General features: G+C 37.2%; 1 protein-coding gene across 2 annotated transcripts in view; it reads right to left on the minus strand.

Moving 5' to 3' along the window:
• The window catches only part of MUSK (muscle associated receptor tyrosine kinase), a 132,240-nt gene that overhangs the window by 81,164 nt on the left and 27,231 nt on the right, over positions 1-23,845 (minus strand). For both annotated transcript variants that reach the window (XM_033237843.1, XM_033237842.1), the window contains exons 4-5: positions 20,358-20,485; positions 13,985-14,126 (exon numbers count right to left, since the gene is read on the minus strand). In XM_033237843.1, the coding sequence (XP_033093734.1) occupies positions 13,985-14,126; positions 20,358-20,485 (270 nt within the window). The remainder of the gene's footprint in view (positions 1-13,984; positions 14,127-20,357; positions 20,486-23,845) is intronic.

The following is a 23,845-nucleotide window of genomic DNA, read 5'->3' on the forward strand; positions in this document are numbered from 1 at the left end:
AACAGGTTGACTCTATATAGCCTCTCTCCTGTTAGCCATTAAAGGCATCTTTTTACACAGCTTCTTAGATAAGCTTCCCTTCATCACTTGTCACAGTGAAGCCACACCAAAGTTATAATCTCTAACAAGCAACAAGAATGCAGGTACAAAGCATTGCTGATTGAAAGTAGATTTATGTTCTTTGGAGACCAGATGAGCAGTTGTTAATGTTGACATTCTATTTATGAAATTTGAGAAGCTTGACTAGCAGTATTCTCTGGATAGATGTCATCCAGCTTTATAACAATGTAAACAACAGACAACAATACCAACAATAGCAAATACTTATCAAAGAACTACTGCATAGACACTGTGAATATGCTATCTGAGTCCATTTTAAGAACCCCATGTTCTAGATAATATTAGCTCCCATTTCACAAATGAGGAAATAGACTTGCAGTGGTCAAGTAAATTATCCTACCTCACATAACTGGTAAGCAGCGCAGTCAGGATTAACACCCAGGTCTGTCTGATACTAAAGCATGTGAACTCTGCAGAGTATTATCTACACAACACAAATATTAAAAAGAGGAAAGAATTGGAATAGGTAGTGGAACATGTCCTGGACTAGGAATAAGACACTCAAGTTCCTTTGCCAACCTGGGCAAAGTCACAATTTGTTTGGTCTCAAGTGTCTTTATCTATAAAATAAAAGATGTTTCTGGTCTCAAATTTATTTTTTAAAAATATTTTTAAATAAATATTTTTTGTAGAGAGGGGAATCTCACTGTGTTTCCCAGGCTGGCCTCGAACTCCTGGCTTCAAGCAATCCTCCTGCCTCAGCCTCCCAAAGGGTTGGCATTCAGGTGTGAGCCACTGCCCCTAGTCTCAAATTTCTTTATCTACAAACTAAGGAATTGAACTATATGACTTTGGGGTCTCCTTGCAGATTTAAAGTTGGTTATTATTCTTTTGCTAGAACCAAAATTAATACAAATAAACTATTTAAAATAAAAATTTAGTTTTTGCCATTGGACTTTATTGTTTCCACCTCAGAGATAAAGATGACACATTGAAAAGGTAGCTATAAATGTCTGTACAAGTGTTTAAATCACTGCTTCTGTTGCACAGAAGTTATATTAGCTCTAGAACTAACACTGATAATTTCTATTTGGGTGTTTACTCTGTGTCAGTCACTCTTGTAAGAGCTATAAATATATTATCTACTTCTACATTCTTCAATTTATGATGTAGATGGTATTATTAAACTAATTTTACCGGTGGGGAAACTGAAGCACAAAGAGACAAGTAATCTACCAGAAGTCACACATGTGACAGGTAGTAGAACCAGGATTTGGACTCAAGAAGTTTACCTGAGACTCTAGAGCCCATGCAGTTTTCTTGAGAGCCTACCACCCATGTTATTAACCACTATATTAAGTCCTCTCCAAAAATAATGCCTTGTATAGTTTGTTATTCATGGAAATAAACATAGTAATTACAATGTCAGAGTCATATATTTGATATCTGAAGGAAATAACTGAATGTAAAATTATTTGAACTCCATATTGCCATAGAATTCTAATAGCTTTCCATGATATCTTTGCATGAATCAAAATAGTCACATTTTAAAATTAAGCCCAATGGAGGCATGGCCTTCTCTGTCTCATGTTGCACCTGGAACATTGCTCCGTGCATCTTTGTTGAATGAACTAATGCACTAAAGAGAAAGAAATTTTCCCTTACTGTGTATGTATGCTTAAACTTACACATCTCATTTTAATATCTGAAAAATTACATTAAAAACTCACTCCAATTAGAGAATGCATATTTCAGGTCACAATAACTTTTCATTTCAAATAATATAATGTCAACATTATACTAAAGAATTAATTATTTTGAAGTACATTTTCTTCAACACTATAATTTAAGAGGGCTTAACTATCTGTTGACTTGAAGCATTATGTGTTATCTATTCAGTGCTACCATTATTATACAAGTGACTTTTTCTTAGAGAAATGTAGTGACAACTGTTCAACTAAAGGACCGCTTAACCATTCTTCTCTGAAAGCCTTATAGAACTTTTTTGAGGAAACCATACCATAATATACCATAATATCCCCTAAAGTCAAAATCAATGGGTCAAGCTCCTCTTTTAGAACATGCATCCTCTTAAATCATGCAGATTTAATTTTCCCCATGATAGCCTCCAGGGATATCAGAGGTTTGTGATTTTTTCTTTTGTTTGGTTTTTAAATGCACAATGTACTCATGACAGCAAATCAAACCTGTTAGTGGCATCAAACAAGTAGGATTGATGCCGGGAACAGGACCACTGCAAATTTTATTAAAACTGCAATCACTGAGAGCACAGCACACGGTGGGGTTTTAAATACCTCTCTCTGTGGCATTTGTGATATTAAGAGCTGCAGCATAAACAAAGGAAAAAGCAAATCAAATGTGGTATAAACATTACATGATTGCTTCCACTTTTGTAGATGCAACAAGTAAATTTGATCTCTAGGAAAGAAGACAGTCAGAAGTCTAAAATTTTGAAGAAAATGCTGATCTTTTATAGTTATATCTATTGACATCTGCTTCTGTGACATGATAGATAGATAGATAGATAGATAGATAGATAGATAGATTATTATTTATTTTCATCTTCCGGAATTCTACTTGTCTTACCCATTTCATATGTCTGCAAAAATATCTTCAGATAAAAGTTTCTGAATAGATTTTGTTGGCCTTAAGGGTACATAGTGCAGCCTTCCAGACTGCAAAGAAACTGGGCTGGCAGCACTCAAGTGTCCTGACAAGTGATGGAGATTAATGCACTGAAGACACTTAAATTCTCCATATGACTTGCATTACCTTGTCACTCCCCAAAATGTCTCTCTGTGTTTTGACAGGAGGCTGCTTTTCAAAGTCCTGAGGAATTATATAAGGATGTGTTTAAACATTAGGGAACCCTACAAAGACCCTGTATCTAGAAGGACTCTATTCTTTTTGTTCTGTTTCTAGACCCTCCCTGGCTCTTATTTGCAGTTTTGTATTTGTGCCAAGACACCTCTTCCCACCAGCAATTGCTGACTGACAGCCCTCTCTTGATTCCAGCTTCTGCCGAATGTTTTCCTTAATGGCTTAAAGCTTCAAGGGTAAACAAGATAATAATAGAAAATGCAATCAACAAGAGCTTGATATACTCCAGCATCCATCTATTTTAATTTGGGTCTCAAGTACTCTACATTCAGCCAGTTTCTATACACAAAGCAGTATTCATCTGAATGTGATAGTCACAGAATGTAGTAAGAGCCACATTCAGCCTCAAATAAGTGCATTTAAAAAAATCATAGTTAAGGCAAAGAATGTGAGGGGAAAAAATAAAATTAGATATTTGTAAATTATAAATAAGTCTTTTGCAATAATTAAAAAACTTATAACAAAGACACCCCCCAGCTATAAAAAACAATAATTATGTTATCACCTTAAAAGATTTGATTTCTATGGTCTGGTATTTTATTTTATTTATTTTACTTTACTTTACTTTACTTTATTGTAGAGATGAGTTTTTGCCATGTCACCCAGGCTTGTCTTGAACTCCTGAATTCAAGTGATTCACCCACCTTGGCCTTCCAATGTATTGGGATTATAGGCATGAGGCCCTGCACTGGTCAGAGGAGCTAATATTCTCTCTCTCTCTCTCTCTCTCTCTCTCTCTCTCTCTCTCTCTCTTTCTTTCTTTGAGACAGGGTCTCACTCTGTCGCCCAGGCTGGAGTTCAGTGGTTCCATCTCAGCTCAATGCAACTTCTGCCTCTCAGGCTCAAGCAGTTCTCCTGCCTCAGCCTCCCGAGTAGCTGGGATTACAGGTGTCCACCACCATGACTGGCTAATTTTTGTATTTTAAGTAGAGCCATGGCTTCACCATGTTGCCCAGGCTGGTCTTCAATTCCTGGCCTCGAGTGATCCACCTGCCTCGACCTTCCGGGATTACAGGTGTGAGCCACTATGGTTGGCCCTCTGGTCTAACATTTTAAAGGGAGCATATGCAACTGGTCAAAACAGGGAAGTAAAATCAGAATTTCAAAAGTTGTCCCAAGCAATCACGATAACAAACCCTCATTGAAAATTCCAGCCCTGCCATTCAAATCAGCATGTTCCAGTGCTATATCCCTCTGCCCCTGAGTATCTGTCTTCCTGGCCTTTAGAGGTACTCAGGAGAAAATAATTTCAGATATATAAAAAAATATAGATCACTCTTTGACTACACACCATACCTAAAGCAGAATGTGAAGTGGATTAGAAAAGCAGACAAAACTGTCTCTTAAAAAAGAATTTCCTCTATATGGCCCTGAAAAGCCACTTAGTCTCTATTTCAACCTAATAAAATGAATAGGCAGCAAATAAAAGGTTTTGAGGGGAAAAGGCTAGCTGGAATCATCCCACTGAAAATAATGCTTTCATTTCTGTGAGGAACTAATGAAATTATTTCAAGCAGAAGGAAAATTTCTAGTTAAAAATTAAGCTTTATGAGCCAAGATGGTTGATTTATTTTTGTTTTATCACTATATATTCATTGTCATATTTGGGGACAGCTAAGGAATAATCTTAGCTGGAGGGCAGAAGCCACAAACTGGGTGTGAATGCCTTTAGCACCTGTAAGACAAATTTCAATTTCAGAGATATTAAAATATGCAACAAAGAAACTAAAATTGTGATTATAAGGGATTAATGACTAACATGCAACCCAGATATGCCAAAATATAAAAAATGAACATCTTAGAATGTATGAAATATGATATGTAGATTTCTCTGCTGACATCAGACAATAAGATGTTCCCTGGTCACATCCTGCCATGAATCCTCTCCTAGAGCCCTTTGGCACACAGGGGCCTGAGACAGGGCTTAACCTTCCTAGAAGAGCCTCCACAGTTATAAGATTGAAAACTTTTTCTACATTCCAGATGACTGTGGCATCTGGGAAACAACAGAGGCTTCCCTGTCAATATTAAATCAGTATACCTAAATAGTTATTACCTAGTGGTGCTTCCCTTTCCTGTAGGAACTTACCTTTGTTTTACTTTTCCCTTTATGCTGTAAGTCAGTAACACCCAACAAAGTGTGGAAAATGTTCACTGAGAAATCAGAATCCTAACAAAACTTTTGTGCTGGATCCTCCAAACCATTCCAGACTATAAAATCATAAATTTCAGGTTTCCACTTATACATAGAAAAGAAGAGTCAGATGGGTGGAGACTTCATAAGCGGCTGCTGTTCTCTGACCCCCTTCACTTCCTCTATCTAGGTAGCTCTGCCAACTTCCTCTTGTAGGTCTCAAGCTTAGCAGCTTTAAGGATTGATTCCTTCCCAAAAGAAATGTTATGTTCCACATCCTGTTCATCAGGACCTCTGTTGCAGGAAGTCAGGGAACCCAAACGGAGGGACCAGCTGGTACCGTGGCAATAGAACGTACATTGTGAAGATTTCACGGACATTTATCAGTTCCCCAAATTATTACTTTTATAATTTCTTACGCCTATCTTACTTTAATCTCTTAATCCCATCATGTTCATAAGCTGAGGATGTATGTCACTTCAGGACCCTTTGATGATTGCATTAACTGTACAAATTGATTGTAAAAGACATGTGTTTGAACAATATGAAATCAGTGCACCCTGAAAAAGGACAGAATAACAGCAATTTTCAGGGAACAAGGAAAGATAACTATACGGTCTGACGGCCTGCAGGGTCGGGCAGAATAGAGACATATTTTTCTGCTCACAGAAAACCTATAGACAGATGTGTAAGTAGGAGAAATATCGCTGAATTCTTTTCCCAGCAAGGAATAGCCCTGGGGAAGGAATGCATTCCTGGGGGTAGGTCTATAGATGGCTGCTCTGGGAGTGTCTGTCTCATGCGGTTGAGATAAGGACTGAAATACGCCCTGATCTCCTGCAGTACCCTCAGGCTTACTAGGATTGGGAAATTCCAGCCTGGTACATTCTAGTCAGACCAGTTGTCTGCTCTCAAACCCTGTTTCCTGTTCAGATATTTATCAAAACAATGTGTGCACAGTGGGACATAGACGCTCATCAGTAATTCTAATTTTGCCTTGCCTTGTGATCTTTATTGTCCTTGAAGCATGTGATCCTTGTGACCTACTCTCTGTTTGTACACCCCCTCCCCTTTTAAAATCCCTAATAAAAACTTGCTGGTTTTGTGGCTCAGGGTTGCCATCACAGTCCTACCAATATGTGATGATACCCCCAGAGGCCCAGCTGTAAAATTTCTCTCCTTGTACTTTCTTTTTATTTCTCAGACTGGCTGACACTTAGGGAAAATAGAAAAGAACATACGTTGAAATATTGGAGGCTGGTTCCCCTGATAGACCTTCAGCTTCAAAATTCTTCAGCCAATATCCAAGTGTTGTGAAACCCTAATCAACATAGGAATCAATTGCCTTTGACAAAATTTTCCCATCTCTGAGTTTGTCCTGGAGCTCAATGGAGCAACAGAACTGCAAAAATATCAAACTAATGAACAGAAAGGTTCATGTTACTTTATCAAAAGAGTATAATATTTGGAAGAAGTTTTTTTCCAAAGCATAAATGCATGTATTAATTCTTCCTAATTATAAAGATCTCTTTATAAAGATGCAAAAAGTATAGACCTACATAGAGTATAAAATAGAAGTTACACCCATATAATTTTCTTTCTTTTTTTTCTCACACTGTTGCTGGGGCTGGAGTGCAGTGGCACAATCTCTGCTCACTGCAATCTCTGCCTCCCAGGTTCAAGCGATTTTCCTGCCTTAGCTTCCAAAGTAGCTGAAATTACAGGTGCCCACCACCACACCCAGCTAATTTTTTGTATTTTCAGTAGAGATGGGGTTTCACCATGTTGGCCAGGCTGGTCTCGAGCTCCTAATCTCGTGATTCACCTATCTCGACCTCCCAAAGTGATGGGATTACAGGTGTGAGCCTCTGCGCCCGGGACCCCTGTATAATTTTTTATGCAGAGATGATGACTTAAGAGTTTGATATACATGTACTCTAATATATAATAATAAGATATACTGTTCTTTAACTTCCTTTTTCACTTATGAACATATTATATTGGTAATGAATTAATATTCCAAAGCATTTAGAACAGTATCTTGCACATGGTAAGCACTATACAAGTATTTATTAAATACATGAAATAAATAATAAAACAGCAAATAATTATGTAGTATACACTATGTGTCTATATTAACTATTTAATAATCAAGCATCCTAAGAGGTAGGTTCTGCTTTTATCTCTATTTTAGAGAAGAGAAAGCTGAGGCTCAGAGGCAGAAAGCAGATCCAAGTCACATATATGGTAATTTTATAAGTTAATATATATAAATCCATCTCGTTCTTTTTAATGGCTGATGGAATTTCATCACATATTTAGTTAGTCTCCTATTGATGCAAATTTAAGTTCTTTACAACTTTTTACTAAGGAGCTTTGTGACAAATAATCTTGAACATATACTTGTGCAAATATCCCTTTAGATAAATTTTCAGAAGTTAAATTGCTGAGACAAATCTATATACATTTTAAAGTTTGATTTTTATGTTTTATAAACCTCCATGGGGCTTTACCAAATTGTAAGGATAGAGGAAAGTGATAGTTTCCCCACACTCTATTGTTATCCTAGTTGTTGTCCCTTATAAGTAATCTGTCTTCAATATTTTAAGATAATCTCTTTGTCTTTGATGTTTCATTATGATTTGACTGGGTGTGAAATGCTTATTTCTCTGCTCTTCATTTTTACTGATTGGGACTTGGCGTGCTTCATGTACTTGAAGATTTAAGTCTTTCATCAATGCTGAAAAGTTCTTAGTCATCATGTTTTTGAGCACTGCCTCTCATATTTTCTGTGTTTTCTCTTTCTGTAATATATCTTTTATCATTTCTTAAATTCAATTTCATCTTTTCCATCCTTTCAAACTCTTTCTGTATTGAATTCTAAATTCTGAAGAGCTGATTTCTAATGGGTGAATTATCTCTTTATGCCTATCTAATATACTATTACTCATCCATTGAATTTTATTTTTAATTGTATTTTGCATTTGTGAAAATTATATTTATTTTTCAAAACTGCCTGTCTTCCTATTTATTATTTATTATTATTATTATTTTAGACAAAGTCTCACTCTGTTGCCCAGGCTGGAGTGTAGTGGCGCAATCTTGGCTCACTGCAACCTCTGCCTCCCAGGTTTAAGAGATCCTTTTGTCTCAGCCTCCCGAGTAGCTGGGTCTACAGGTGTGCACCACCACGCCTGGCTAATTTTTGTATTTTTAGTAGAGATGGGGTTTCACAATGTTGGCCAGGCTGGTCTTGGACTCCTGACCTCAAGTAATCTGCTTGCCTTAGCCTCCCAAAGTTCTGGGATTACAGACATGAGCCACTGTGCCTGGCCCTAATGTATTTTTAGCTTTTCTTATTCCTCCTTTTGTATTTTTAATTGCTTTAAGCATACTTATTTTATAGTTTCTATGATGTTATTTGGTTAACTGAATTTTCTTTGTATATTACGTTGGATAACACTCACTCAAGGTACATTGTTTTCTGTAGGTGTGACAATTTTGCATTGTGAACTCATCCTCAGTATAGGTATATCCATGAAAAGCCTATGTAACCTGGGTAAAGTGCTTCTTCTTTGAACTTTTTTTCTTGTTAAATTTTTGGCCTGGAACCAATGTTTTGTGTGTATGTGGGTTTTTTGGCCTGGAACCAATGTTTTGTGTGTATGTAGGTTTTGTTGTTGTTGTTTTGCTTTTTTGTTTTTTTGAGACAGGGTCTCACTCTGTTGCCCAGGCTGAAGTACAGTGACATGATCTTGGCTTACTGCAGCCTCCACCTCCCGGGCTCAAGCCATCCTCGCACTTCAGGCTCCCAAGTAGCTGAGGCTACAGGCATGTGCCACCACACCTGGCTAATTTTTGTATTTTTTGTAGAGACAGAGTTTTGCCATGTCGCCCAGGTTGGTCTCCAGTGCTCAAGCCATCAGCCTCCCAGAGTGCTATGATTACAGGGGTGAGCCACTGTGCCCAGCCTGAAACCAGGTTGTAGGTTCATTTTTCCAGCTGAGAATTCCCAGACAGTGCTGACGGTATTAAGTCAATATCAAGCCTATGAAAGCTATAGTCCTAGGTGTTGAATATTCACTCCTAAGAAGACCTGGTTTTTTCTCCCTCACGACTAAAGACAGACAAGCCATTTTGTTGTGTTTTTGTGCCTGTAGATGGAATTTCTAGCCCATCTTTCTACTTTTGTGGTTCTCAGCTTTATACAAGGGTCTGAATGCTAACCTCCATTTCACATGCGCCACGACCCTGTCTCCTGCCCGTTTAAGGGTTTTCAAACTAATCCCTTTTAATGGTCTTCAAACCAGTCTCCTAGTTTATAGAGATGAGCACCTGTCCTATTACCTTTAGAACAACAAGAAACCAGCCCATTGAGTTTACAGTTCTTGCAGTTCCTGTGCATTTTGAGCTTCCAGAGATTTACATTTTATTCTTACGAGTTATACGACTAGCCCAGCATTTCTGGGTGTTTGTAGTAGGAAGATTTTCATATTATCTTGTCTGTCATATTGCTGGAGCTATAGTGTTTAATCCTAGGCTCAAATCTGAGGATATTTCATATTTGGATATTAAATCATAGGTGTGGCTGGGCATGGTAGCTCGTGCCTGTAATCCCAACATTTTGGGAGACTGAGACTGGAGGATTACTTGAGGAGTTTGAGACCAACCTGGGCAGCATAGCAAGGCCGTCTATAAAATAAAATAAAATACCTGGGCACAGTGGTGCACACTTGTAGCCCCAGCTAATCAAGAAGCTGAGGTGGGAGAATAACTTAAGCCTAGGAATTTGAGGCTACGGTAAGCTATGATTGTGCCGTTGCACTCCAACCTGAGCAACAGAGTGAGACTTTGTCTCAAAACAAACAAAGAAGGAAGGAAGGAAGGAAGGAAGGAAGGAAGGGTGGGAGGGAGGGAAAAAGAAAAGAAAGAAAAGAGAAATTATAGGTGTATTTGGTACCTCAAGATTCCATGATTCATTGCTTCAATCTCTCTTTTGCAATAGTCTTAAATCCTTTGCCCTATTTTCCTTCCTGACAAAACTCCAACACTTATGTCTTGCCTTTGAATTTAGCGTTCTGCTATTTTCTGAACTTACAGCTGTATAGCAGAGCAACACTGGAGGAAAAACCCTGCAACCATGCAGATTGATGCCACTCCATATTCATGGTCCTGCTCTCTACTAAAACTTTAATGCTGCCCTATCATCCTGGTTTACTTTGTGAGTCATCTCTCCCATCCCACAGCTATTTTAGAACTCACCTCATCCCCACCCCCTTCCCTGACCCTTTAACAAAAGTGTTTTCAAAAGATAACCCTAACTTCTCCTTCCTAGAGGAAATAGAGACCATAAGAACAGAATTTTCTCAAATTCCATTCACCAAACTTATGACCTAATTTATACTGAAAACAACCTCCTTCTCCTTTCTTCCTAATACGAGGACATGCTGTCTTCCTGTCTAAGGAGAGTGACCATATAATTTATCGTGGAAGCTTAGATACTTCTGAAAGTAAAAGAGAGACTCTGTTAATACTGATTCCAGGACAACAGGTGTAAACCAGAACTGTCTTGGGAAAACTGGAACATGTGGTCACCCTCTGTATACAGTTTATCATTCTACTTGGCCCCCAAATACAACTCTTGTGCATTTTCCAGCACCACATTCCCTTGAATATTTTCTTGTGTATGTTCGAATTTTCCTTCTCTCTGAGCTCAGTCTCATTAATATTTTAACATTTAATTTTTTTTACATTTCAATTTTTTTCAAAGAGAAATCTTGCAATGCAACATGATCTACACACCAAACATAGCTCCAGCTACTGCTCCCTTTTTTGGCTCCTCCCCTTTGAAAAATGTATCGAAAAATTTGTCAATACCTCCTGTCTCTTTTTTTCAGCTCCCAACCTCTTCATTTCCAGAATTCTGGCTTTTCCCCTCATTTTCATCTAGACACTTCTCTTGACAGTGTCACATAGGAGTATCTCATTTTTTAATAGAACAGACAGTATTCAGCCTTACTCAAATTCTTAGACACAGCTATCTGTGCAGCCTTGTGTAAGTTAGCTATCCTCTCTATTCCTCTGTTTCCTAAAATGGCAGAATATAGGGCCCTTGTTACAGACTTTTAGTGAGGATTAAACAAGATACTCCACATAAAACATTTAGCCTCAATGGAACCTTTTAAAATGTTAGCCTTCCCATTGGACATCCTTTCAAAAAGACATCCATGCTACACCATGCTTGAGTTAGATATTTCCATCAATAATTCTGTATGTCACTGTTTGAACATTTTAAGGCAAGACCAAAGTATAGGATACCTTTACATTTCCATTGCAGAGATCCAGCAGTCTGAGAATGGCAATCTAGAAAGGGAGTTTTACTTCTGTGTGGTAGGGTGTTTTTTTCACATTTGTTACAGCAAAGATTTAGTTAACACATTGTACTCAATCCATGGCCTGGTATGTTTATCTTTATTAGAGGCTATCAATGACAAAACTGTATCTTTTCCTGTCTGCCCATCTGGGTTAAGTGTAGCCCAGCATCAAATGGCACCATAGAGTTCTGCTTCGATATAGCTATTACGTAACTAATTTGCAGGGTTACGACTTGATACATACATATACTCGTCTGCCCCAACTGACGATGGCCCTGCCTCATCATCTTCAGTCCTCATCATTGCCAAACTAGCAGGCATTTGCATGTACTTTTGAGGTATTCCCAGTCATTTCTCAGTTGCTTTTTTTAAAAACTTGTTCTGAGTTGTATGTTGAGGTAGCCCTACCTCTAAATAGGTCATGTCTACATTATATCTTATGAAAATACCTCAACTATTTCTTCAAGTGGAAGTCAACTTTTCAGAGCTTTCAGAGCCAAAGCAAATTTGTTACCATTTTATGTTTTAATCATAATAAATATAGTAGATTCCATTTATTAAATGCTTATTATGTACCACCAATTGTGCTAAGCATGTCACATATTGTGGCTATTTTAATAGGGACTAAGATGAGGGTAGAAATAGACATGTGTGCTAACATCATATTACCTACAGTTAGGGTAACTTTAAATGATATTATGAGCTCTCAGTACTAGCAAATTTAATACAGTCTCTAGCATATATTAACTTTTAAAGCATTAAGCATGACCATTTAAAGGTTATGAAAAAAGAGGCAGTATTCAGTGCTACTGACAGGCATGATACAAAATTAAATGGTAACACAAAACCAAATTGTATAATAACTCCAACTAATGGAGTTCAGTGATGATTTTCTCTAGGTTCAAGGTAAAGCAAGTTGTTTTAATACCTATGAAGCTAGTGACCTAAATGATCAGTATTAAATATGATAATACAGAAGACTTATTTTTAATATCTTAAAGAGAAAAACTCTGTGGTATTTTATACAAATGGATAGCATTAATTCTGCATCATTCCTTAGACAGAACAAGAAAACACTGGACCTAGGCAGACAGATATTCAGTGAGTCTGAATGTGTGTCTGGGTGGGTTTGTAGGTTTATTTAGTTTTTACTGAATAAATCACATCAACTGGTTGTTGAATACTGAGCTTTAAACAGCACTGATTATTTAGAAGATATTAAATTACAGCAACTTGCTGAAAATGTATTTTTATATTCTGACAGCCACTATTCCCACCAACCTCATTATTTTCCATGAGGAATTAATGAACGTTTTATGAGCAATTGGTCCGATGACATAATAAAGACGTTACCTCAGTTAGAGGCAAATGTGGGAAACGAGATCGTTAAAGATGTGGCAGGAATGTCCATTAAGGAAATAAAAATAATCTTAAAGGGGTTAATAGAAAACTATATGAGTGAGAAGGAAATATGCAGAAAAGGTTAGATTTTGGCCTAAGGAAAGTAGGATAGAATCAAAGCAAAATATGGAGAACTCTTCAAGTCTTTTCCTGATTGAACTGTAATTTGTGCCAGTATGTGATACTCTAACACTTATCAATCTGATAAGAGAAAAGCAGAAAAATAGATGATAATTCTTATAGCCAACATTTATTGAGGGTGCACAAAGGACCAGATGCTCTGCTAAACACTATCAACATCTAACTTCATTAAAGCAAACCCCACTTAACAGGTGAGAAAGCTAGGAGCCAAAGATGTTAATTCTCTGGCATACAACAGGAAGAGCTAGGAAGGGTGTGTACTCAGTTTACTCACCTAATAGAGGTGTGCTGGTAGTTCTTCTTTTTAAGCCAAATGTGGTACAATTTTAGGTCAGGAAGGACCCGACTAACAAGCGAATAGAACACCTAGACCTATTTGGATTCTGATTTCTCAGTGAAGATCTTTCACACCAAGTTATTGAATTAGCTGATTAAAAAATATTTTTAGAAAGAAAAGAAAAACTATTTTGACAACATAACTCATAAAACTGAGATTATTTTTGGCTTTACAATTTGAGTTAATTTTTTTTTCCCAAGCTTTGTGATAGAATACTATCTGAAAACAGCTACTTTTTCCTCCTTATCACATCTTTTTAACGTTGTTCTATATGATGAAAAAGATTAAAATTGTTGTGCCCAAGTTTGTAAATGAGGGAAGAATTGTCCAAACCAGGAAGACATTCTAAAATGGATTTCTATTATTTTACTGTTACAGTAAATTTAGTCTGTTTGGTAAAAATTACCAGTGATTGTGAGTAATCAATGGAATATGACCTTTTATACTAGTGAAAATTTCTTTCTTTTTCAGTTTTCCTATTCTTTTATCATAGGCTTGACCTTGTGGCCTAATATCTGGAACAACTGAGGGAACTGGGCTGCCCACATCTATTCTCTTCCAAGCCCAAGTGCAGCCTTCACAGTAGAGAGTGAGACCCCTGGTCACACTGTGAGTGGAACAAATGCAGCTCCTTACCCTCAACTTCCAGCTTTACCACTTTTGAATATGCTGTCCCGAGGCTGTTTTTTGCCACACATCGATACTGTCCTGCATCTTCCTTTTGTACGTTATGAATCCTCAAGCTCCCAGATTCAAGAACTGCAATTCGGGAATTTTCCTGCCAGAGATAGGGACATGAATTCAAAAATGTTTAAGGGTCTATCAAGGATACATTTGCCAAATATCATCAACTTATTGTCATCACTATTATCATCAAAGATATCGCTTTGGCCTTTATTGGGCACTTATTACATAAAACATACAATATTAAATGAAATAATGCAGGAGTACCTAAGTTAATCTTCACCAGGGTCCTATGAGGTATGGTTTATTTTTATTTTCTTTCATCACATGAGTATATATATAAGGACTTATTTTACTTCCCCAAAGTCACAGCTAAATCTGATTAAAAGCATTGCTTTTAGAAGGGGGAAATGTTGCAGAAGAGGGTGGTGAGGCATACAGAACTACATACTGGGTATAATGTACAGCACTCGGGTGACAGATGCACTAAAATCTCAGACTTGGCCACTATACAGTTCATCCGTGTAACCAAAAACCACTAGTACCGCAAAAACTACTGAAATAAAAATAAATAAATGCATTGCTTTTAACTATCAAGTTTACCTTGCACCCTAGATGGTGTCTTTAGAAGAGTACATGTCCTTTGAAATACTAGAAAATTTCACACATAATATTAAAATTACTCTTTAGAGTTTATATATTACATCTGTCTTTTCTGTTTTGGACCCTAAATTCAGTAACATAAGTACAACCACCCTTGTTTGTCATTGTAGGAAATGCACCAAGATTTATAACAAAAGGAAAGCCAGATAATTAGATAATCATTAAAAATTAGCAATATTTATTTTATTTTAAATAAAGCAGAGCTGAATAATTTTATACCTTAGTTCAGTTAATTGACATATGGTGACACCTTTGCATTCCCCATAAAATACGCTATGCATTGTTAAATGAGAAACATAGTCTGTAATCTTTTAGGTGATACAAAGATGGAAAGACAATAATGATGCCATATAATAATTTATCAATTAATGTGGGGATAAGATACAAAGGCAGTACAAAATAAGCGTATGGATAATAACTTTTTGTTTTTTGAAATGGAGTCTCATACTATTGCCCAGGCTAGAGTGCAGGGTGCAATCTTGCAACCTCTGCCTCTCAGGTTCAAGTGATTCTCCTGCCTCAGCCTCCTGAGTAGCTGGGATTATAGGCACGCACCACCACACCCAGCTAATTTTTGTATTTTTAGTAGAGACAGGATTTTGCCATGTTGACCAGGCTGATCTTGAACTCCCGACCTCAGGTAATCTGCCTGCCTTGGCATCCTGAAGTGCTGGAATTACAGGTGTGACTACTCTTTGTGACTCAGGAGGGATTTGCCAAGGTATTTGTGTATGAGTCTTGAGTATTTTCGCCTAACTTCTCTCCAGAGCTCTCATTTCTTTTCTTCCGAACCTTGTCTCCGCCCCTCCTTCCAGAAATTGTCAGTTCTAAAGCCTGGGTTTTAGTGTCTCTTTTTCATCCCCTACGTCTCAGATTCAACATTAAAAAATAAATGACATAACCAGCCAACAAACACAAATGATTCCAGGTTTGCTTTTGCATTGCCTCCTTTTCTTTTTTTTTTTAAATGTAAACTATAAATTTAATGATAATGTGTCAATATTATTAGTTCATTGGTTGTAACTCATATACCCTACTAATGCATTATTTTTTCTTATTATTATACTTCAAGGTCTAGGTTACATGTACACAACGTGCAGGTTTGTTACATATGTATACATGTGCCATGTTGGTGTGTGCACCCATTAACTCGTCATTTACATTAGGTATATCTCCTAATGCTAACCCTCCCCCCTTTCCCTCTCCCCCTCCCCACAATAGGCCCTGGTGTCCAAGTGATCTCATTGTTCAATTCCCACCTATGAGTGAGAACATGCGGTGTTTGGTTTGCTGTTCTTGGCGATAGTTTGCTGAGAATGATGGTTTCCAGCTGCATCCATGTCTCTACAAAGGATACGAACTCATCCTTTTTTATGGTTGCATAGTATTCCATGGTGTATATGTGCCACATTTTCTTAATCCAGTCTGTCACTGATGGACATTTGGGTTGATTCCAAGTCTTTGCTATTGTGAATAGTGCTGCAATAAACATACGTGTGCATGTGTCTTTATAGCAGCATGATTTATAATCCTTTGGGTATATCCCCAGTATGGGATGGCTGGGTCAAATGGTATTTCTAGTTCTAGATCCTTGAGGAATTGCCACACTGTTTTCCACAATGGTTGAACTAGTTTACAGTCCCACCAACAGTATAAAAGTGTTCCTATTTCTCCACATCCTCTCCAGCACCTGTTGTTTCCTGATTTTTTAATGACTGCCATTCTAACTGGTGTGAGATGGTATCTCATTGTGGTTTTGGTTTGCATTTCTCTGATGGCCAATGATGATGAGCATTTTCATGTGTGTTTTGGCTGTATGAATGTCTTCTTTTGAGAAGTGTCTGTTCATATCCTTTGCCCACTTTTTGATGGGGTTGTTTGTTTTTTTTCTTGTAAATTTGTTTGAGTTCTTTGTAGGTTCTGGATATTAGCGTTTTGTCAGATGAATAGATTGCAAAAATTTTCTCCCATTCTGTAGGTTGCCTGTTCACTCTGATGGTAGTTTCTTTTGCTGTGCAGAAGCTCTTTAGTTTAATTAGATTCCATTTGTCAATTTTGGCTTTTGTTGCCATTGCTTTTGGTGTTTTAGACATGAAGTCCTTGCCCATGCCTATGTCCTGAATGGTACTACCTAGATTTTCTTCTAGGGTTTTTATGGTTTTAGGTCTAACATTTAAGTCTCTAATCAATCTTGAATTACTTTTCGTATAAGGAGTAAGGAAAGGATCCAGTTTCAGCTTTCTACTTATGGCTAGCCAATTTTCCCAGCACCATTTATTAAATAGGGAATCCTTTGCCCATTTCTTGTTTTTGTCAGGGTTGTCAAAGATCAGATGGCTGTAGAAGTGTGGTACTATTTCTGAGGGCTCTGTTCTGTTTCATTGACCTATCTCCCTGTTTTGGTACCAGTACCATGCTTTTTGGTTACTGTAGCCCTGTAGTATAGTTTGAAGTCAGGTAGCGTGATGCCTCCAGCTTTGTTCTTTTGACTTAGGATTGTCTTGGCAATACAGGGTCCTTTTTGGTTCCATATGAACTTTAAAGCAGTTTTTTCCAATTCTGTGAAGAAAGTCATTGGTAGCTTAATGGGAATGGCATTAAATCTATAAATTACTTTGGTCGGTATGGCCATTTTCACAATATTGATTCTTCCTATCCATGAGCATGGTATTTTCTTCCATTTGTTAGTGTCCTCTTTTCTATCACTGAGTAGTGGTTTGTCGTTGTCCTTGAAGAGGTCCTTTACATCCCTTGTAAGTTGTATTCCTAGGTATTTTATTCTCTTTGATGCTATTGTGAATGGGAGTTCATTCATGATTTGGCTCGCTGTTCGTCTGTTACTGTTGTATAAGAATGCTTGTGATTTTTGCACATTGATTTTGTATCCTGAGACTTTGCTGAAGTTGCTGATCAGCTTAAGGAGATTTTGGGCTGAGACAATGGGGTTTTCTAAATATACCATCATGTTATCTGCAAACAGGGACAGTTTGACTTCTTCTTTTCCTAACTGAATACCCTTTATTTCTTTCTCTTGCCTGATTACCCTAGCCAGAACTTCCACCACAATGTTGAACAGGAGTGGTGAGAAAGGGCATCCCTGTCTTATGCTAGTTTTCAAAGGGAATGCTTCCAGTTTTTGCCTATTCAGTATGATATTGACTGTAGGTTTGTCATAAATAGCTCTTATTATTTTGAGATACGTTCCATCAATACCGAATTTATTGAGCGTTTTTAGCATGAAGGGCTGTTGAATTTTGTCAAAGGCCTTTTCTGCATCTATTGAGATAATCATGTGGTTTTTGTCTTTTTGTCTTTGGTTCTCTTTATATGCTGGATTATGTTTATTGATTTGTGTATGTTGAACCAGCCTTGCATCCCAGGATGAAGCCCACTTGATCATGGTGGATAAGCTTTTTGATGTGCTGCTGGATTCAGTTTGCCAGTATTTTATTGAGGATTTTTGCATCAATGTTTATCGGGGATATTGGTCTAAAATTCTCTTTTTTTGTTGTGTCTCTGCCAGGCTTTGGTATCAGGATGATGTTGGCCCCATAAAATGACTGAGGGAGGATTCCCTCTCTTTCTATTGATTGGAATCATTTCAGAAGGAATGGTACCAGCTCTCCTTGTACCTCTGGTAGAATTCGACTGTGAATCCGTCTGGTCCTGGACTTTTTTTGGTTGGTAGGCTATAATTATTGCCTCAATTTCAGAGCCTGCTATTGGTCTATTCAGGGATTCAACTTCTTCCTGGTTTAGTCTTGGGAGAGTGTAAGTGTCCAGGAAATTATCCATTTCTTCTAGGCTTTCTAGTTTATTTGCGTAGAGATGTTTATAGTATTCTCTGATGGTAGTTTGTATTTCTGTGGGGTTGGTGGTGATATCCCCTTTATCATTTTTTGTTGTGACTATTTGATTCTTCTCTCTTTTCTTCTTTATTAGTCTTGCTAGTGGTCTATCAATTATGTTGATCTTTTCAAAAAACCAGCTCCTGGATTCACTGATTTTTTGGTAGGGTTTTTTTGTGTCTCTGTCTCCTTCAGTTCTGCTCTGATCTTAGTTATTTCTTGCCTTCTGCTAGCTTTTGAATGTGTTTGCTCTTGCTTCTCTAGTTCTTTTAATTGTGATGTTAGGGTGTCAATTTTAGATCTTCCCAGCTTTCTCTTGTGGGCATTTAGTGCTATAAATTTCCCTCTACACACTGCTTTAAATGTGTCCCAGAGATTCTGGTATGTTGTATCTTTGTTCTCATTGATTTCAAAGAACATGTTTATTTCTGCCTTCATTTCATTATGTACCCAGTAGTCATTCAGGAGCAGGTTGTTCAGTTTCCGTGTAGTTGAGTGGTTTTGATTGAGTTTCCTAGCCCTGAGTTCTAGTTTGATTGCACTGTGGTCTGAGAGATAGTTTGCTATAATTTCTATTCTTGTACATTTGCTGAGGAGTGCTTTACTTCCAACTATGTGGTCAATTTTGGAATAAGTGCAATGTGGTGCTGAAAAGAATGTATATTCTGTTGATTTGGGGTGGAGAGTTCTGTAGATGTGTATTAGGTCCACTTAGTGCAGAGTTGAGTTCAATTCCTGGATATCCTTGTTAACTTTCTGTCTCGTTGATCTGTCTGATGTTGACAGTGGGATGTTAAAGTCTCCCATTATTATTGTATGGGAGTCTAAGTCTCTTGGTAAGTGTCTAAGGACTTGCTTTATGAATCTGTGTGCTTCTGTATTGGGTGCATATATATTTAGGATAGTTAGCTCTTCCTATTGAATTGATCGCTTTACCATTATGTAACGACCTTCTTTGTCTCTTTTGATCTTTGATGGTTTAAAGTCTGTTTTATCAGAGACTAGGATTGCAACCCCTGCTTTTTTTTGTTTTCCATTTGCTTGGTAGATCTTCCTCCATCCCTTTATTTTGAGCCCATGTGTGTCTCTGCATGTGAGATGGTTCTCCTGAATACAGCAAACTGATGGGTCTTGACTCTTTATCCAATTTGCCAGTCTGTGTCTTTTAATTGGACCATTTGGTTCATTTACATTTAAGGTTAATATTGTTATGTGTGAACTTGATCCTGTCATTATGATATTAGCTGATTATTTTGTTCATTAGTTGATGTAGTTTCTTCCTAGCATTGATGGACTTTACATTTTGGCATGTTTTTGCAATGGCTGGTACCGGTTGTTCCTTTCCATGTTTAGTGCTTCCTTGAGGATCTCTTGTAGGGCAAGCCTGGTGGTGACAAAATCTCTAAGCATTTGCTTATCTGTAAAGGATTTTCTTTCTCCTTCACTAATGAAACTTAGTTTGGCTGGATATGAAATTCTGGGTTGAAAATTCTTTTCTTTAAGAATGTTGAATATTGGCCCCCACTCCCTTCTGGCTTGTAGAGTTTCTGCCGAGAGATCTGCTGTTAGTCTGACGGGCTTCCCTTTGTTCTATCTTTAACATTATTGGTTCCTATTTCCTTTTTTTCCTAGTCAGACCCAAATGAAATGCCATACAGTTTGCATATATGCAAACAGAAATACTTACATTTGGTTAAAATGTACCTGGAAACTATTTTATATTAGAAGTTTGTAAGTGTGTAACTGAGTGTGTAAAGAAATGTTATATTTTAAAATACATTTTATATACATGTTTTAACATCATAACCACTTACCCTGAGAGGGCTGTCTCCCTTTATCCAAGACACTGATGGTTTGGGATTACCCATTGTAGTACATGGTAGGACTGCTTTTAATCCCTCTATTATTTTCACATTTATGGGAGGACGAGTTATTTTAGGTTCTAAAAAGAAATGAAAATTCAAAATAAATAAGGCAATATGGCTTTATTAAACCTAGAGTTTCTAACTTTCAATTTAATTCTAAATATCTGTTTTAAGAATCATTTGAGGCATGTTACACGAAAAAATTCACCAAATGCTAAGACAATTTTCTTCAGTAGATATCAAACAGAAATCAGTTTAGAGACACTTGGTTGTCTCTGCTTTATTAGAATCTTACTAGCAAAACACAAATTTGTGAAAAATATTAAGAGTGTGAAGTTACCATAGCAGCCTTCATTTTAAAAGATAGTTAATAAAAGTCAATTAACATAGGCTGTCACCATAGCAATTCAACATTATTTAACTCATACTGATAGATATAAAACATTTAAAAAGAAAATTTTGATATAACTATATTCTTATATAGTTATAAATTATGACCTATTTTCCCTTTTGCTTCCATCTTAATTTGACTATTAAATTTGATGATTATTAATTAAATACATTCATTCTCTAGAAAGTAAACCAGATATTATTATATTAACAATCAGAAGAAATTATCTCATACAATTTGGGGGGAACTCAATTCTGTAAAGCAAACATATAATTTACTGTTCAAACACTCTTAATCTTTCAGAAGAAATAGTTTACGCCAGTTAATTTTTATTCTCAAATATGAAACTTTCAAAGAAAGTTATTAAATCTCATATACAAAAAAATTGATAAGTTCAAGATGCCAGTTATTTTAGTACTATTCATAAAATAGTTAAAACTACATTTATGTCCTTAGGAATTTTATGCTACAGACACAGAGGGGGACTTGCCAAGAAAGACTACTGAGAAATGGATACATTTTATTTCTTGCAGGACATGTGCCATAACCAATTTGTTATTTTGACAAAGGAAAGCATAAAATAAGGACTTTTTTTCCTTCTAATTCAATGTGAGGGACAGGAGTGGGGGCTTTGATGTTGTTGGTAGTAAGAGATATTTGCAAAGCCTTCATGATCTGTTGTATTTTTATTTATTTATTTTTATTATTTATTTATTTATTTATTTATTTTGAGATGGAGTCTGGCTGTGTCGCCCAGGCTGGAGTGCAGTGGCACAATCTCAGCCCCCTGCAAACTCCGCCTCCCGGGTTCACGCCATTCTCCTGCCTCAGCTTCCTGAGTAGCTGGGACAGGAGGCACCCACCACCCATGCCCGGCTAATTTGTTTGTTTGTTTTGTATTTTTAGTTGAGTCGGGGTTTCACCCTGTTAGTCAGGATGATCTCGATCTCCTGACCTCGTGATCTGCCCACCTCGGCCTCCCAAAGTGCTGGGATTCCTGTTGGTTTTTAATCTAAGCATTCACTGCCATTTAGAGTTGCTGTGGCCCTGTGTTATAGCAAAAATACAAGAAAGACTTTAAAATATAAGAAAATAACAACTTTATTACTTTGCCTGCTATCTACAGCATACAACTCTCCTTCTAATAAACTGTAAATACCTACATTTAGATACAGTACTGGCCAGGTTCCTCAATTGTGAGTTGTATTGTCATACAGTTGCTGGGAAAAACTTAGCTTAGCACTTGATATTCCTATGACAGTCAAATAAAGTGGCATCTGTGCCTTCCATGGGTTCCCTGAACAAGATCTCTATGGTAAACCTGAGGCACAGATAAAGTCTTAGGTAAAGACCTTTGGTTAAAGCAAAAAACTCCTATCTTCTCAGTGACATGACATGATGACTTGGTCATCTGTTAGGTGAGGGGTGAGGAATTCCCTTTTGAGAAACTGAATATAAAGTCAACTAGGAATGACTAGAGTATTGACGCATAGCCATGGATCCCCACTGTAAGGGAACGTGATTCAGGGTGGAGTCATAAGTACTGACCAATAAGAACTGGTCACCTTAAAGCAGAGTGCTGGAAGTATACTGCTGTGCCAGCATTGAGACTTCAGCTGATAGACCATTAGGAATTTAGGGGACAGAGCTCTTCGGTGAGGGCTTAAGAGAACTGGAGTAGTGATAGGGGTTGGGGAATCTTGGGAGCCTTACAAAACAGGTCTTCCCAAGAAGTATGGAAGCATTCCAAAATTTTAGCAATTGGAGTGGCCACACTGGTGTATATCCACATGAATGGATGAGATCTCCAAAAGGAGAGGTTGGAAAAAATAAGACAAGAAAAGGGGATTTAGTATAGAACCCAAATCAAGAATATTTGGGCCAGAGAGAATAGGTAAAACATTCAAAAGAAAGGTAGTGTCACAAAGTAAGGAAATACTTGAATGTGTTTCATCCTCAGAATCAAGTCTTCATTATTTAACAAATAAAATGAGAGCATTCCAACTTCCTTTTTCTGTTTCTTACTGCTCCTCACACTGAAGGGAAGCCTGCGTATAAGCAGATCCCCACCTACTTACGCACAGTAAGTACCAAATCAGTATTCCATGAAGTCCTGCTATTCCCACCAGCTTTTTATCCTAATTAACTGAAGACTCCATGTATATTTATGACCAAAAAATAAAAGATCAATTGAGAAAAATTGTAAACATAAAAGGATGGAACCAAAACAAAATCAATTTTTTTTTCTGAAGGAAATAAAATGCAGGGAAAAAAGAAAATGTCTTTTTAAAAGATGCACTAGTGATATCCTTAGAAGCTTAAGTGAATATTGTATCATACAAGTGAGTTTGTTATAAAAACAGAGCCATCAAGGAAATTCTTAGAAATTAAAAATATAGTTTTTAAGATCAAAACACTCAGAATGACAAAACAGTCATACCAGAGACCACATTCATAGTATGAAGGAAAAGTAAAAGGAATCTTCAAGAGAGTAGAATATCAAGACATGCAGAAAATATGAGGAGAAAAATTTGAAGTCATAGAGAAAGAAAAAAGAAAAAAATAGAGAAAATGTACCTGATTTTCAAAAAAGCTTTGGTCTTTAGATCAAAAAGGCCCACCTATGCTGGGTGCAGTGGCTCACTCCTGTAATCTCAATACTTTGGGAAGCCAAGGTAGGAGGATCATTTGAGCATAGCAGTTCAAGACCAGCCTGTGCAACATAGTGAGAACTTATCTCTACCAAAAAAAGTAAATAAGTAAGTAAATAAAATTAGCCTGGCATGGTGGCTCATGCCTGTAGTCCTAGCTACTTGGGAGGCTGAAGCAGGAGGATTGCTTTAGCCTGAGTAGTCAAGACTGCAGTGAGCCATGATCACATCACTGCACTACAGCCTGAGTTACAGAGTGAGATCTTGTCTCGAAAGAAAACAAAACAAAACAAAAACCAACCAACCAAACAAACAAACAAAAACAAGGCTCACCCAGAACTGAGTAGGATTAATTCTTAAAAATATACCTAACATATTCTTGTGAATTTGTGAAA

This window comes from Trachypithecus francoisi, unplaced genomic scaffold (assembly GCF_009764315.1).
Source record: "Trachypithecus francoisi isolate TF-2019V2 unplaced genomic scaffold, Tfra_2.0 Lachesis_group16, whole genome shotgun sequence".
In the NCBI taxonomy this organism is placed as follows: domain Eukaryota; kingdom Metazoa; phylum Chordata; class Mammalia; order Primates; family Cercopithecidae; genus Trachypithecus; species Trachypithecus francoisi.